We start from the raw sequence: 18,531 nt of genomic DNA, 5'->3' as shown, positions 1-18,531 counted from the left end.
TTATCTTAGAGGATTGTATGTCAAAAATAGTTCCAATTGAGTTTTAACATTAAAAAATAGTCTTTCTCATCATGTATGAAATTGTAAAAGTTGTAAGAAATTGTTCTTTTAATAAAAAGGGGAGTTTCAGCAATTATCACAATAAATATATATATTTGGAGAATCTTTATCTAATTTGAATTTAAAAAGAAAATATAAACAGTGCCTTAAAAAACGGATCACACAGAATAACTTTTGATCTAATGATCGAATTTTCACGTTCTAGGACTCATTCTTAATGGTTTGAGGGGAGTGACCACAAATGTGCTAAAAGGTAAGAGCTAACGATATTTTAAGTTACGAAATCAGACACAAAAGGGTATTTTCTCTGAATAAACATACTTTTTTCAACGGAATCGGATTTCTGACCCCCCAAAATATAGGGGATAGTCGCAAGCTGGGAAATAGGGTCCTAACGTAATCAGTCAGGAGATTGTAATTTGAACATGGGTATTACGGGTGGTTATAACAAAACACCTTGTGCATTTGTTTCTGAGAATGACCGAAATTGGTTGTTGACTTTCACTGATGAATGTTGACAATCACTTAGTCGCTATGGTAAATGTCCGAAATATATACAAAGTCTAGTTAAGTGCCATTGCCCGGTATACATTTAATCGGCACTCCGAACACTGATGTTTCTCCTAATCTATCCACAGCAGATATTAAAATATCGAATTAATTTAATAATATCAATGAATAAATTAATATCAAATCAGATCTAACAAATGTTCCGAACATTCACCAAAGCGACTATGTGATTGTTGGCATTCACCGGTGAAAGTCGACATTCTCTTGATTTCGGACATTCACGGTAGCTAATAAAACATTTATTGCGCTTTAATTATAAAGTAAACATAGATTAGGAAGGTTTAGCTTCGTGGAAGTGATTCCTGCTAAATCGCATGATTTTCAAATCTCTGTTAGAATGTACGAATTACAATTCTTACAACATAATCTATATTATTTAAAGAGGTAAATATGTAATAAAAAGAAAAAACTGTTTAACCTCTACCGTGAAACATTTATCTTAAGCTACTATGATACTAACATAATCATCGCTTTGTAATGTAAAACTTCGTTTAGATTTTACCGCTAATTTAAGTTACTTTATTTTGTTGCTTCTTCCGCTGCATAAAACCAGAGACACACCAATAAAAAACCTCGTGAAACAAACGAAAGACATTAAAAAGAGCAACTCTAATTTAAGTTTCTTTATTTTGTTGTTTCTTCCGCTGCGTAAAACCTGAGACACACCAATAAAAAACCTCGTGAAACAAACGAAAGACATTAAAAAGAGCAACTCTAATTTAAGTTTCTTTATTTTGTTGTTTCTTCCGCTGCGTAAAACCTGAGACACACCAATAAAAAACCTCGTGAAACAAACGAAAGACATTAAAAAGAGCAACTCTAATTTAAGTTTCTTTATTTTGTTGTTTCTTCCGCTGCGTAAAACCTGAGACACACCAATAAAAAACCTCGTGAAACAAACGAAAGACATTAAAAAGAGCAACTCTAATTTAAGTTTCTTTATTTTGTTGTTTCTTCCGCTGCGTAAAACCTGAGACACACCAATAAAAAACCTCGTGAAACAAACGAAAGACATTAAAAAGAGCAACTCTAATTTAAGTTTCTTTATTTTGTTGTTTCTTCCGCTGCGTAAAACCTGAGACACACCAATAAAAAACCTCGTGAAACAAACGAAAGACATTAAAAAGAGCAACTCTAATTTAAGTTTCTTTATTTTGTTGTTTCTTCCGCTGCGTAAAACCTGAGACACACCAATAAAAAACCTCGTGAAACAAACGAAAGACATTAAAAAGAGCAACTCTAATTTAAGTTTCTTTATTTTGTTGTTTCTTCCGCTGCGTAAAACCTGAGACACACCAATAAAAAACCTCGTGAAACAAACGAAAGACATTAAAAAGAGCAACTCTAATTTAAGTTTCTTTATTTTGTTGTTTCTTCCGCTGCGTAAAACCTGAGACACACCAATAAAAAACCTCGTGAAACAAACGAAAGACATTAAAAAGAGCAACTCTAATTTAAGTTTCTTTATTTTGTTGTTTCTTCCGCTGCGTAAAACCTGAGACACACCAATAAAAAACCTCGTGAAACAAACGAAAGACATTAAAAAGAGCAACTCTAATTTAAGTTTCTTTATTTTGTTGTTTCTTCCGCTGCGTAAAACCTGAGACACACCAATAAAAAACCTCGTGAAACAAACGAAAGACATTAAAAAGAGCAACTCTAATTTAAGTTTCTTTATTTTGTTGTTTCTTCCGCTGCGTAAAACCTGAGACACACCAATAAAAAACCTCGTGAAACAAACGAAAGACATTAAAAAGAGCAACTCTAATTTAAGTTTCTTTATTTTGTTGTTTCTTCCGCTGCGTAAAACCTGAGACACACCAATAAAAAACCTCGTGAAACAAACGAAAGACATTAAAAAGAGCAACTCTAATTTAAGTTTCTTTATTTTGTTGTTTCTTCCGCTGCGTAAAACCTGAGACACACCAATAAAAAACCTCGTGAAACAAACGAAAGACATTAAAAAGAGCAACTCTAATTTAAGTTTCTTTATTTTGTTGTTTCTTCCGCTGCGTAAAACCTGAGACACACCAATAAAAAACCTCGTGAAACAAACGAAAGACATTAAAAAGAGCAACTCTAATTTAAGTTTCTTTATTTTGTTGTTTCTTCCGCTGCGTAAAACCTGAGACACACCAATAAAAAACCTCGTGAAACAAACGAAAGACATTAAAAAGAGCAACTCTAATTTAAGTTTCTTTATTTTGTTGTTTCTTCCGCTGCGTAAAACCTGAGACACACCAATAAAAAACCTCGTGAAACAAACGAAAGACATTAAAAAGAGCAACTCTAATTTAAGTTTCTTTATTTTGTTGTTTCTTCCGCTGCGTAAAACCTGAGACACACCAATAAAAAACCTCGTGAAACAAACGAAAGACATTAAAAAGAGCAACTCTAATTTAAGTTTCTTTATTTTGTTGTTTCTTCCGCTGCGTAAAACCTGAGACACACCAATAAAAAACCTCGTGAAACAAACGAAAGACATTAAAAAGAGCAACTCTAATTTAAGTTTCTTTATTTTGTTGTTTCTTCCGCTGCGTAAAACCTGAGACACACCAATAAAAAACCTCGTGAAACAAACGAAAGACATTAAAAAGAGCAACTCTAATTTAAGTTTCTTTATTTTGTTGTTTCTTCCGCTGCGTAAAACCTGAGACACACCAATAAAAAACCTCGTGAAACAAACGAAAGACATTAAAAAGAGCAACTCTAATTTAAGTTTCTTTATTTTGTTGTTTCTTCCGCTGCGTAAAACCTGAGACACACCAATAAAAAACCTCGTGAAACAAACGAAAGACATTAAAAAGAGCAACTCTAATTTAAGTTTCTTTATTTTGTTGTTTCTTCCGCTGCGTAAAACCTGAGACACACCAATAAAAAACCTCGTGAAACAAACGAAAGACATTAAAAAGAGCAACTCTAATTTAAGTTTCTTTATTTTGTTGTTTCTTCCGCTGCGTAAAACCTGAGACACACCAATAAAAAACCTCGTGAAACAAACGAAAGACATTAAAAAGAGCAACTCTAATTTAAGTTTCTTTATTTTGTTGTTTCTTCCGCTGCGTAAAACCTGAGACACACCAATAAAAAACCTCGTGAAACAAACGAAAGACATTAAAAAGAGCAACTCTAATTTAAGTTTCTTTATTTTGTTGTTTCTTCCGCTGCGTAAAACCTGAGACACACCAATAAAAAACCTCGTGAAACAAACGAAAGACATTAAAAAGAGCAACTCTAATTTAAGTTTCTTTATTTTGTTGTTTCTTCCGCTGCGTAAAACCTGAGACACACCAATAAAAAACCTCGTGAAACAAACGAAAGACATTAAAAAGAGCAACTCTAATTTAAGTTTCTTTATTTTGTTGTTTCTTCCGCTGCGTAAAACCTGAGACACACCAATAAAAAACCTCGTGAAACAAACGAAAGACATTAAAAAGAGCAACTCTAATTTAAGTTTCTTTATTTTGTTGTTTCTTCCGCTGCGTAAAACCTGAGACACACCAATAAAAAACCTCGTGAAACAAACGAAAGACATTAAAAAGAGCAACTCTAATTTAAGTTTCTTTATTTTGTTGTTTCTTCCGCTGCGTAAAACCTGAGACACACCAATAAAAAACCTCGTGAAACAAACGAAAGACATTAAAAAGAGCAACTCTAATTTAAGTTTCTTTATTTTGTTGTTTCTTCCGCTGCGTAAAACCTGAGACACACCAATAAAAAACCTCGTGAAACAAACGAAAGACATTAAAAAGAGCAACTCTAATTTAAGTTTCTTTATTTTGTTGTTTCTTCCGCTGCGTAAAACCTGAGACACACCAATAAAAAACCTCGTGAAACAAACGAAAGACATTAAAAAGAGCAACTCTAATTTAAGTTTCTTTATTTTGTTGTTTCTTCCGCTGCGTAAAACCTGAGACACACCAATAAAAAACCTCGTGAAACAAACGAAAGACATTAAAAAGAGCAACTCTAATTTAAGTTTCTTTATTTTGTTGTTTCTTCCGCTGCGTAAAACCTGAGACACACCAATAAAAAACCTCGTGAAACAAACGAAAGACATTAAAAAGAGCAACTCTAATTTAAGTTTCTTTATTTTGTTGTTTCTTCCGCTGCGTAAAACCTGAGACACACCAATAAAAAACCTCGTGAAACAAACGAAAGACATTAAAAAGAGCAACTCTAATTTAAGTTTCTTTATTTTGTTGTTTCTTCCGCTGCGTAAAACCTGAGACACACCAATAAAAAACCTCGTGAAACAAACGAAAGACATTAAAAAGAGCAACTCTAATTTAAGTTTCTTTATTTTGTTGTTTCTTCCGCTGCGTAAAACCTGAGACACACCAATAAAAAACCTCGTGAAACAAACGAAAGACATTAAAAAGAGCAACTCTAATTTAAGTTTCTTTATTTTGTTGTTTCTTCCGCTGCGTAAAACCTGAGACACACCAATAAAAAACCTCGTGAAACAAACGAAAGACATTAAAAAGAGCAACTCTAATTTAAGTTTCTTTATTTTGTTGTTTCTTCCGCTGCGTAAAACCTGACACACACCAATAAAAAACCTCGTGAAACAAACGAAAGACATTAAAAAGAGCAACTCTAGTTTAAGTTTCTTTATTTTGTTAAGTTACTTTATATGTGTCTTCCGTTGCATAAAACCGAAGAGACACACCACTTAAAAACCTCATGTAACCAATGAAAGATATTTAAAAAAAACTCTTCCTGGTACTTATAAACCTCGAAATTTTGGGGGTAAAAATTAATTGTTGTAAGAAAATGTATAAAGCATGCTAAATAAATTGTACGAGCATTATTTAATGTAGTTTTATGCAAATAACCGTGACAACAAAAAGTGATTTAGTTATGGTTTTGGGTTAAAAAAAACAAGTATACATAATTTTAGACTTATACCTATCTCTCGCGTATACAGTTAAGATAAATCGCTTAACCAACTAAGATAATGAGGTATAATTTATCTTTCTCACTTTGGAGCACTTTCTTGACCAAACTATTAGGCCATATTTCTCAGGTTGCCGTCACCCCCTATATTTTGGAGGTCAGAAATGTGGTGACATGGGCTTGTGGGGTGGTGACGTCAGAAATGTGGTTTGGAGGTGACGTGGGCCACACGTGCTACCACATAATGTACTTTATTGAATTTATCTGACACAGCGAATGTAAAATAATTAAATATTTAAATGTGTGCAATTAACTATTTTTTTGTTCAAATAGAGCTATAAGTTAGAAATTATCAGTGATGTTATTCTTAAAATATGTGAAAGCCGAATAGCTTATAGTAAAAGTGGAAAGAATGACTAACGCTTAATCCATTAGAAAATTCCATTTCGTTTTTCGCTCATCCCTATTTAATGAATGAATTAATATTTGAAAAGAATGAATTAACTTCAAGTGTCATTCACTACAAGTTTAAAAAAATGTTTTTGAACTTTAGTTGATGAATAAAAAAGTATTTTATTAACGATTGACAATTTAAACAAGAAGATATAGGGAGAGTGTGAATTAATAGTAGGAATTTAAAAATAAAAACTTCTCTAAGCTCATGCACATCTCTATTCCCTCCCCCTAGAAACAGCATTTCTTCCAACTTTGTAGCATAGATAAAATGTAGCAGATACAAATTGCAATTGATTTGAAGAATATGTAATAGAAAAAAAACCTCATTAAAAAGTTCAATAATACCCCTTTTCAATAAAATGCCTTATTAAAAAGACTAAAAAAATATAAAAAACATCAATACAAAAAACAAAATGGTGGAAAAAAATGATTTCCGAAGATTAAAAGAAAGAGCTACAAAGGGGCAAAGAGCGTGAACATACCGTCTTTTATATTAAATGAAATGTCCTTTCAGTTGGATAAGAAGAATAAAAAAAAAGAAAAATCCATTTCATACCTTTTAAGACCTTTTTTATTTTGACTTCAAAGCTAAGAGAGCGGAAAATAGAATGTTAGAACAAAATTCCTGCATCTTGTCCTCTTGGGAAAATTCTTTTTTTTTCCAACCATCAATTGCCATGGTACATAGATTGAGTGTTGCCACAAATTTCTTTCTCAAAGAGTAATGTTTGCTATTTCTTTTGCAGGTGATGCTGGTTGGCGATTCTGGAGTTGGGAAGACATGCCTGCTTGTAAGATATAAAGATGGAGCTTTCCTGTCCGGGGTATTTATATCCACGGTTGGAATCGACTACCGGGTGAGATATTGAAGCAATAGCTCTTTTTATTACTTAAGATTCTGGTGTAAGATTTGTTCTTATAAAACGGTAAATAAAGCTTTACTTGGCTTGATTTACTTTATTTTATTGCACTCTTTGATTATTTCTTCAATATCAGAAAAGTTGGGTTACTCTTTGCGGAGACAGTATGTAATATGCTCGATAGTCCGTATTCATCCTCTTCACTTTCAAACGGCTGCAGCAAAAGTTATAAAAGTATTATCTAAGCATAGTAACTGCTTATAGCGCCATCTGCTAGGAAACCACGGTGTTAAATTTTTACATTGAAAATGGTATGAGAATTGGGAAATAGAGTTAAAAAGTTGTAGAACATTACCAATGTAGGTGTTGCCATGGGAAAAACGTTTTTCACACTATTCTTCAGCATCGAATCCTGTATGATAACCAGAGAACGAACAGAATTGTTGAAGTCATTACAATTTTGAACGTAATATTGTAACGTTTCCGACTATCATGTTAACGTTTGTAGACTATCATGAAGTTGCTACTATTCTGTAGATTCCAAATTAACGTTATTTTCAGATTAAGGTTACTTTTCTCAAAAAAATATCGCGTACAAAACTGTTATTAGGGAGGTTTCGCAAATTTGCTTTAGCTTCCGTACGTAAGATTTCAAGTCACTGCGCATGCGCACTTCAAGAGAGCCTGCACAATGTGAAATGCGCATGCTCCCGTGAAAAAAATGTCAAACTTACTTAGTAAGTGAAAAAAAGAGAGTTTGTAAGAATCTAACGTAATGGAACATCATTTTTAAACAACTAAATTGTATGGTTAAAATAAATAGAATTTATAGTTTCAAAACAGGGGAAATGTTTTTAGTTTCTTATGGAACTAGTGCAATTGGACAAACATAATGTTAAATAAAAACCAATAAAATTATTTATTTATTGAATCAACCAATTGTAATATCACACGATTCATTTCTAAATTTCGTCAATACATTTCTTCGAATTCCATACTCATGTTTTTTTTAGTTCGAAGGTAAACTTAAACAAAAATCAACTTTTAACAACTATAAACAGCGTGCTTGTGGCTTTGCCTTTGTAGCGTAAATCACGCCAACGTGACGTAGAGATACGTAGCATCTAAAATAAACGCGAGCATGCGCAGTTGCTTTAATCTTGCGTACGAAAGCTGACGTAAAAGTGCGAAATCTCCCTATTATATAGCTTATAACGTGTCTCAGAACATAAGTCAATGGTACGGATAAAGCGTTATTGTCATAAATCATGTCTATGGATTGAATAAACTTTAACTATGACTGCAACGTAATTTCCTAGAAATTTTCATGCAATTGATAGGTTGCGTTATATGAATAGAACATAATTTCCAGAACATATGCCAGGCTTTGATAGTGTGACTATTCCTATTACCTACTTTAACCTATTACCTGCCTGCACTCTACCTACAAAACTACTTACGGCTGTTATTAATTATTTAATTACAGCTATTACTTATTTAACAATGTTATTGTATCTATGACTAAACTTTACTTAGAAAGGAAACGTAATTTCCAAGAACTATACATACCTGTACAAGTGGTACGTTGTGATAATTATTATATGATTAACACATTGTTTGTTTTCCTAGAACGTGTGTAAAGCTTCGATACTGTCCCTTCAAAGTCTTATTCTATTCCTATTACTTACTTTTACCTATTACCTGCCTGCACTCTACCTACAAAACTACTTACGGCTGTTATTAATTATTTAATTACAGCTATTACTTATTTAACAATGTTATTGTATCTAAGAATAAACTTTACTTAGAAAGGAAACGTAATTTCCAAGAACTATACATACCTGTACAAGTGGTACGCTGTGATAATTATTATATGATTAACACATTGTTTGTTTTCCTAGAACGTGTGTAAAGCTTCGATACTGTCACTTCAAAGTCTTATTCTATTCCTATTACCTACTTTTACCTATTACCTGCCTGCACTCTACCTACAAAACTACTTACGGCTGTTATTAATTATTTAATTACAGCTATTACTTATTTAACAATGTTATTGTATCTATGAATAAACTTTACTTAGAAAGGAAACGTAATTTCCAAGAACTATACATACCTGTACAAGTGGTACGTTGTGATAATTATTATATGATTAACACATTGTTTGTTTTCCTAGAACGTGTGTAAAGCTTCGATACTGTCCCTTCAAAGTCTTATTCAATTCCTATTACCTACTTTTACGTATCACCTACCTGCACTCTACCTACAAAACTACTCACAAAAAAATGTACAGTACCTTAATAAATCGAATAATGTTAATAAGATGCAGGTTAATTATAGAATAATTTAACACTTGGCGAGTAAATTTTCGATGGATCCATGTGTAGTGACTGAGCCCTCTTGACTCACTCTTGTTCATGGTGTTTTTAAAATATTTTAATCATTACTAATTCATTAGAATTTTAATATTTAAAGTTAATGTAACTTAGATAATACCCATTTCATCAATATCCACTTTTAGCAATATTTTTTATTTTATTTTGATAATTAAATGAGATTTATTTTTTGAATTTTAATAGTTAACACGTTTTCTGTTAGGACATAGTTCCGCGAAATTTAGACATAATTATTTTCCTACGTAATTAAACCCGGTTTTTGAGATTACAGTATTTAATATACAGTAAAGTATTTAATTAACTTCTCTAATAACAGGAAGCCGGAAATAATTTAACGGCACTGTAATAAAACAAAATATAGCAACTAAATCAATAAGTGTCTACCAGATCGGGAGAGCAATATGTTCTATATCGAAATAAAAACATTTTAAAGAATACTAAACTTTACAAACTTGCTTATTACGTGTTGTGCTTCTACACTCTCAACCAATCATAGATATCTTTAGGGAAGGTTTTGATTGTATATTTGAAGATCTAAATCCGGGTATGTTTTGCCATATTTGCATTGCTATATTTTTGATAGCCTCCCAATTGCAACTTTAATGATTGGTTTGCCTTCGGCGATTATTTGCTCGATTACAAGTTCTTACAGAATCTGCAATTTTTATTTAAATCGAAAGTTCAACGGCTTCTTATAAATAAAAACTTAAGAACAAGCACCTTGAGATGTTTATTTTTAAGTGTTACGCGAAGCCATAATTAAAGAAGTTTCAGTAAATTTATTATTTTCCATTGATTTTTCTATTTATTAAATAATGATGAACCATTAAATTCAAACTATGGAGACTTCGAGTTTTGGTGGCTCAGGGGATAAAGCGTTCATCTTCCAATGCGGTGAGCCGGGTTCGAATCCCAGCCGATACGAATTCCTCATCCGGCTTGCATCGACCACAGTGCTGACAGGAAATGACCTCAGTGGTAGACGGACCATGGGTTAGAGTCCCCTAGCCGTCAAGCTAACCATGGGAGGTTCTCGTGATCTTCCTCTCCAAGTATGGGATACTTCCATCGAAAAAGTCCTCCAAGAAGGCAAATTTCTCCCAACCCTTGATTCAGGAGTTCCCTTGTCTTCTGGATTGGGTTCAAAACTGCAAGGCTACGTAGTTGAACATTAGTAGTCGTAAACCCAAAAATTGGGTCAGCTGTTCAACGACGGTTATTAATTCTCCATCAAACAGCCCTCTACGAAGGCTATTTTCTCCTAATGTTTCATCAAAAGTTCGGTCTCTTGAATTGATTTATCAATGAGTAAATTAAAAGTGTCCTTCAATAATTGAGTTACATTCCCTCTTTTTTTTTAAAAAAAAAGAGATATTTGAATGATAATATATAGATGTAGTAACAGTGGCTTCCAACAGCGATGTCTAAATCAAAGCTAGCGCCATCTATGAGGAATATTGCTAAGAAATCTTAGACCATTAAATTTGCTTCACATCTGCAATTACAGATTTGTATTCCTGATCTCCAATTCTATGTGGAATCTAAATCAAAGCTAGTGCCATCTATTAGGAATATTGCTAAGAAGTCTTAGACCATTAAATTTGCTTCACATCTGCAATTACAGACTTGTATTCCTGATCTCCAATTCTATGTGAAATCTAAATCAAAGCTAGCGCCATCTATGAAGAATATTGCTAAGAAATCTTAGACCATTAACTTTGCTTCACATCTGCAATTACAGATTTGTATTCCTGATCTCCAATTCTTTGTGAAGACCTTTCATTGGTCTTCGTGTGTGTCGCCAACTACACTAATCGTCACTACAACTTAATCACCAAACCCTAACGAACACCTTTAATTTATTCTCCCTAATGAACACTAATATTGATTTCCGAGTAGTATCAACTTCCCTTACTGGTCTGTATCTCTGACCTGCATCATTAAAACTTTCTTGCATTAAAGCATTGTTTTCAATGTTCTTAAAATCGTATAACGATGGTAGTAAATGGACGTTAATATTAGTAGGAACTTTTTTCTTAAATAGAAAAATGACAATGTATCTGCATGAGAATTCTAACGTAAGAATTCTTATACTATTCTTGGCCATATTATTTTATGCACTATAAGATTTAATGTAAAATCTTAATTATCAGGTGATACTATACAACTTTTTTGTTTTTCCGCGAATGAAACCGGTTTGCACTTATTTACGTTCGTGTATCAATTGTTTAAAGTAGACTATGTATAATATAAATTCAACCATTGGATAAATTAAATGATATATTATATAAATATAGAATATTTATGATATTAGTACATTATAATAATTAGATCAAATTATTAGACGCACTGTAGTTTCTTAATAATTACATGTTTAGCACGAGTTTATGCTTTATACTTTTATATTTAAACATACATGTAATGAGTTTTTATTCAGGAGATTTCTTATATACTTCCTATTTGTATTTATTTTTAACGTATTGAATTACAATGTTAACCAACTGATAACCAACGAACGTAAACAAGTGCTAACGTGTTTTAGTCGCCTGAAAACAATAAAGCTGTATAGTATCACCTGATAGTTAAGATTTTATATAGAATCTTTTAATGAGTCTAATAATTTGGTCAAAATATTGTTCATTTCTGTCAACACAGCATTGATAACTTAAAACATTCACATAATCTTTGATATTTTTATATGTCAATATAATCAAGCGATTTTTTGTTGGTCCGTAACGGAGTAGAATCCATTTCATCTATTTTTTCTAAAATTCCCAACTTTAACATCCAAACATTATTATTAGATCTTTTATAAAATATTTGGTATCGTTTAATCTGGAGTTGTGGTCAAAATCCCATTAAATCAAAGTTTTCAAACTAATTATCATACATAGAATATATTTTGCTACTATTTTAAATCTATGAGAAAAATCTTCCAAAAAGCCATGGAATTTGCCAATTCTGATTAAATGTTGTCAATAAACCATTAACGCATTGAATTTAATCCTTCCATTAGTTTTATTAAGTGATTTAACTCTCAAGATTATTAAGTCTGGACACAAATTCATTAGCTATTAGTTCGTTATAAACTGCAAAACTTATTTTAAAACTACAATCGATGCGTTAATTAAACGCCATTTTCAAAAACAAGTCATTACGGTGCGTTTATTCCTTCTTGGAGATGAATTTATGTTGCCCAGGAAGAATATTAAAGTATATCCTTTAAAAATATATATTTCTTAATTTTTGTTTGAGATGCTTTACACCATTCAGAAGTTTTCGAAATTCTTAAAATCTTCTCAACTCGCCTCTATTTCAATTAAATCTCTTTGAAGATGGTGATAAATATTGATTCTATGTGTTGGAAAAGCGAGTTCTCTGTGAAAAAGTTAGTTTTAATATGTCTGACGGCGTTTTTTAGCACATCTTATTTGTTTGTTTAGCATTAAATTTTGCTTTTGAAACTCGATTTTTAAATTTAAAAATGATGCTGCAATAGATTTAGTTTGGAAATTCTGTGTTATAGCGTTTTATTCTAAATACGACAGAACAAAACTAGTTGCATATTTTCACTAGAATTAATGCATCAAAAGTTTTTCATATCCGTGTGTTTTTCACGTTGAAAATTTTAGTTGCAAATGTTATAAAAAAAGCAAAAAATATAAAACATTATATGCTATGTTTTTTGTTTAAGTTTGCATTTAATTTTTTTTTTGCAATGCCCACCTAGATAATGACAGGCCACCTGAAGGGCAGATTTGTTGGCCACTTTTTCAGGGGCACCCTATTAGGTGGGCCAACGTTGCCCCCACAGTAAGGACAGATAGTACAGAGAAGGAAAGAACATCCATGCCTTGCCCGGGATTCGAACCCAGAACCTTTCTGATGCAAAGGCAGTTCCCTAACCCCTACACAGGCCTGTCGGTTGCATTTAATTTTATATCATAAAGATTACTTAGCTTTCAAAACTTGGAAGTTTCAAAACTTGGATGCTTAGCTTTCAAAACTTGGAAGCTTAGTTTTTTCTGAAATAACTTATTTTCAATTTAATTTTCTACAGTAAATATAAATCATTGATAGCATCGTCTTTAGACTCAAGCTTTTAGAGCACTCAAACTGCAACATAAGGTTGTATCGTCAAAAAGAGCTCTTTGAATAAAAGTCTCACACAAATATTTTGAACAGATTTTATTCTACTTATTTGTTTTATTAAATTCTGTTTTGATATTTTTCATGTTTCCTTTTTTGAGTTTTTCCGCATTTGGTGCAGATAATTGCTAGGTCACTGGGAGAGGTTTTAATGATCTCTCCTGAAGGTTTTCTTCAACACAAAGTGTAAGGAAAGAATTCCGTGCTTCTCAATAGTGGTCATAAATAGAGGTGGTCGCTGCATGTAAGTGGTCTTTCCTGGTGGTTTCATTGTTCAGCACCGAGTTTGTTCCGATTTAGCCAACGTTGCAGTCAATGCAATAACAATTCATATACAAGCAAAATTAATACTATAAATTATAAACTATATAAATCTACTGTATTAACTAAAAGTTTCATTTTAGTGTTGCTTGCAGTCCGAACGAAAAGATACAGGGAATCTTTTATAAATATTATCGTTCATGATAAAAATAATTTTTTTTTCATCGATTGAAAATTGAACCAATAACTCATATTGATGGACTTCAAAATTAGTATCCATACGTAGCGACTTTGTAGATTTTAAAAATAAGTATTGTGTGTTTAGTTTTGAATCTTTAAAACTTTATACAGTGAAACCTCCAGGAGAGACTACTATTATTTACGACCACTTTTAGGATTTTTTTCTATAGACTTTGTATTGCAGAAAACCTTTAGGGGAGACCATCAAAACCTCTACGATCCACCGGGCAAACCTCTGCACCAAATGCGGGAAAGGTCAAACATGGAAACACGCGAAAATATCAAAATAAAACAATATATTAACAAATCAAATAAGTCGATTCAAATGTGTTGAAAATTTTTGTGAGTTACTCTTATTTAGAAAGCTCGTTTTCTAAAAAATCCGGCATTAAATGGAACAGGAGCATTTTTTGCCACTCTTTTTCTACCAGTATTAAAATCTTTTTGCCTTTAGTTCAATTCTAATACGTTTAACCTTCACATCTGTTTCAGATATCAGATATTTCTTCAGAATACCACACGCTATTAAATAAAATGGCAATCTGATTTAATGAAACGGAAATAGTTTATACTTCTGAATATGGACCTCAATAACTTCGGGAAAATTTACCTGTCTCTATTCTTCAAATATTAAAATTAATAGTTTCTTGTTGAACTTCCGTATTTCATCTAGTTGGAAGATGTTCTTTCCCCTTTTTCAAATCTAGCATGTTATTCTTAATTTTAATGGTTGGTCTTTAGGATAAAATCTTTTTATGTCTTCATGTATATCCGTTCTGATTATATGCAGAACTTATTCTGGATCTTGTTGCTGTTCTGCTGTATGTCGAAAGCCAAATAAAAGTTAATTTTATTAGTGGAATGAATGTTAATAAACGTATGAAAAAATTAAATAATAGTAAATCATGAAAAATTTCAAGAATCAAACACGATGAAGGAAAACGAAACAGTAACAACTAAGCACAACGAAGGAAATATCAAAATCTAACCGAATTTTATCCATCAATTTTTTAATTGATCACAACAGCATCATTTATGGAACAATTATGATTCTATTATTCTTTGAATAATAAATGAGGGATGGAATTTTTGTCGGCCGTCACATAACATAGCTCATCTACGAACCATTGCGAGCTAACTGAAAGGGGAAAAAAGTAATTAAGCAATCTTTCTCTATTAGAAAGATCATGTGGCGTTATCTGTTATGAAAAACTGAAAAGAAAAAAAAATAATTATATAAAACAATCTTTCTTGATTAGAAAGATCTTGTGGCGCCATCTCTTATAAAAAAAAATTCAAAACAGTTAGTTTGGATATCTAACAATCCTTCTTGCAAGAAAAGCCTTCTAAAAAGTTTCATATAAAATTTGACCATAGACTTTTTCAGACGTTACATACATGGTCATTTTTATTTATACATATCATTATATGTAACAATAACCAAGAAGCCATAATTTTTTATGTGTTACATACAAACGTTACTTTACTTAGTGAAGCTGGTTTTGCTAAAGGAAAAAAAAATTTATGTGTGTTTTCGATATTATTTGTGTGACATTCNTTATTTATACATATCATTATATGTAACAATAACCAAGAGGCCATAATTTTTTATGTGTTACATACAAACGTTACTTTACTAAGTGAAGCTGGTTTTGCTAAAGGAAAAAAAAATTTATGTGTGTTTTCGATATTATTTGTGTGACATTCGTCTTACATGACAGTCTTACTATCATGATAGTCATAAGTCTTACCATCAAGGCTTCCACTTTTGCCAAAAAGGAAGTAAGTTTTGCCGTTTGTGATTTAAAATATATTGAAAAGAGACTGAAGGAATTTCTAACTTTAGCAGCTTATAATTTTATTTTCTTAAAAGCTATATAGCTCACCAGCTTAAAAATTATCGTAAAATATATTAAGTTTTTTTTTTATTATTTAATAACCGCCAGAACGTTTATCTGTATTGTTTTAGTATTTACGTTTATTTCTGTAAATCAAACGTCAGAGCTTAAAAATTTTTCAATACTACTTTAAATGGTTATAATTTTATCTGGGAAAAAGTGCTTTTGAAGTATTTTAAAAGTAATAGTTACATTTAAATTTTATGAACATTGTTTCAAAGGGACTGCGTAATCGCAACGTCAACAAGGAATGTTATTTCACATTTCTCTCCAGAACTAAGTGCTTGAATCAAAACAAAAAGCTTAAAACCCATTAGTTCAAGGATATTTTTACACGGAAATAATTTTGTGCTATTGTTGCTATATGCCGTTAAGGCAAAGGGAGTGCGCTTATTCTTCTTTTCCAGTAGCGCCATCTATGGCAAAGAATTCGACTTCTGCCACACACATACGTCACAGCCGGTTATAGGGCAGACCCATTCATTCATCCACAAATCGTAATTTTGACCTGAACCAGAGAACGATCAACTTCCGATTCAGTACCCCCAGAGGTTTGTTACGGGAACAAGGAGGACTTTGTGACCTGACATATTTAATGTGCACCAGTCACCATTTACCACGTGGGAAGTCTTCGGCCGGTGGGGATCGAACTCACACACCCTTGGACATAGGCTCAACGGCTTACCAACCACATGGTGCGTAGCATTTTTAAAAAGTGCTTAAAGGTGCTTATTTTCAATTTTTGTTTTTTAAAAGCTCTTAAAGGTGCTTTTTTTATTGAGTGTTTTTAGATATTTCTTCATTTTCCTTTTTCGAAAATGAGTTTTTTTTCTTCTTTACATTGGTTTTCACATTGTTCTATTCAACGTTTTTACAATTCATTCAAACACAATGCAATTCGGCGTACCGTCAGTCTATAGCGAATGAAAGCGCCAATCACTTTACGTGTTTGATGTAACACTTGCGGGTCCGCATGTGCATATACTGAGCTAGGTTTGGTGAGATTCTTGCACTCCTATGTGCAACTCTGCTGCATTTTGCAAGATATTCTCAATTTCAAGCTTTATTTTCCACCCTCTGAAATCAAACCGACAAATCTCTCGATCTTTTTAGGGTGGCTAATATAATCACGAAAAGAATTCTTTGTCAGAAACTAGTTATTTTATCACGATCATATAAAGTCTCTGAAAATTTAGCACTTTGTTAATGTATGTAGTGCTTAAAAATATTTTTGAGTGCTTGAAAAGTTCTTAAAATGTGCTTATTTTTGTTGAAAGATTAGGCTAGGCACCCTGAACCAGGTTATCCCGGGCCCAATAGTTTTATATATTTATTATCAATTAACTTAGCAATGAATTAAAAATAAATAATGAATTAATAATTTAATATTGATTGACGTAACAGGAATATACACAAAAACAAAACCTTCAAAATATATTTTCCTTTAAAAATGAATTTCTTAACCGTTAAAAAAAAAAATCTGACCTATTATTACTACACAATGTGTCCTTCAATTGTATGGAAAAACGCTGCATGCAAGTGTTGGTTACAATGGCTTTGTTTTAAAAATGTACACCGGCTGACATTTTAATGTTTGCTTAACAGAGATTCAGAAAAAATATATCTCCTTTTCGCGTCGTTCACGTCAACTGTTTTAGTTTATTTATTTCAAGCAAAAGCCTTTTTTGTAGCTTTAAAAAAAAAACTCTCAAAAAATAATGTCTAAGAAAAAATAAAGGCTTTGAAGCGCATCTTTAGAAACTGGTGGAAGTGGGTTTTGATACTTCGTACTGCTTTTAGTATTTTTTGTCGGAAAGAAATTTGAGAAACGCTAGACTAAAACCTCAGAGTAAAATATCGAAGAATCGCATGTTTCTCAAAATTTTTGATATCGAAAAAAATACTTTTAACGAGTTGATTTCTTTCCTTTTTGACAAATGTTTCAGATTTCACTGTAAGTAGAAATTGTTTATTTTAAAATAATACGTTTGTCTACTTCTTAGAAATAATTGAGTTTTTTACAACAATAGTTTATTATCAGTGTATTACTTGAATATGTAAATAAATTTAAGAATTTTTCTACGCTCGTATTTTCAATTTAACGTAAATGTGTTTTACAACAATGACAAATGTAACTTTTATTAAATATACTTTACAATCGGTACAGATAAGCCTTGACGGCTCATACAAACATATTTTCCAATAAATGCATACTTATTTACAAACTAGTGTAAAGTTGAACCTCCCAAACCTTCCCCGAAGGATCTACAGTGTTTGACCTACCTCCGAAACGAACCTTTAAGGCTCTCGAAGAAGCTTATTAAACGAAAAAAGTGTAAATCGAACGAAATTGGGTTCAAATCCCAATCGTTACGAATTCAGCATCCGGCTGGCACCGAACCACAGTGCTGACGTGAAATATCCTCAGTGGTAGACAGATCATGGGTTAGAGTCCCCTTGCCGTCGGACAAACCGTCGGAGGGTCTCGTTGTCTACCTCTCCATGTAACGCAAATCCGGGTTAGTTCCATTAAAAAGTCCTCCACGGAGGCAAATTTCTCCCAATACTCGATCCAGGAGTTCCCTTGTCTTCTGGATTGGGTTCAAAATGACAAGGCTACTGAGTTGAACATTAATAGTCGTAAACCCATAAAATTGAGTCAGATGTTCAACGACGGTTATAAAATAAAATAAAATCTAACAGCTTATCTATAAGTGACTAGAAAGTTATCTTTTGTTGTTATTA

At 32.2% G+C, this 18,531-nt stretch overlaps 1 protein-coding gene across 1 annotated transcript in view; it reads left to right on the top strand.

Annotated features, from left to right (window-relative positions):
* The window catches only part of LOC107442998 (ras-related protein Rab-37), a 138,876-nt gene that overhangs the window by 41,433 nt on the left and 78,912 nt on the right, over positions 1-18,531 (top strand). Inside the window, exon 2 of the mRNA XM_043051742.2 lies at positions 6,732-6,842. Coding sequence (XP_042907676.1) covers positions 6,732-6,842 — 111 coding nt within the window. The remainder of the gene's footprint in view (positions 1-6,731; positions 6,843-18,531) is intronic.

This window comes from Parasteatoda tepidariorum, chromosome 9 (assembly GCF_043381705.1).
Source record: "Parasteatoda tepidariorum isolate YZ-2023 chromosome 9, CAS_Ptep_4.0, whole genome shotgun sequence".
In the NCBI taxonomy this organism is placed as follows: Eukaryota; Metazoa; Arthropoda; class Arachnida; order Araneae; family Theridiidae; genus Parasteatoda; species Parasteatoda tepidariorum.
This window is presented reverse-complemented; position numbering and strand designations above follow the sequence as displayed.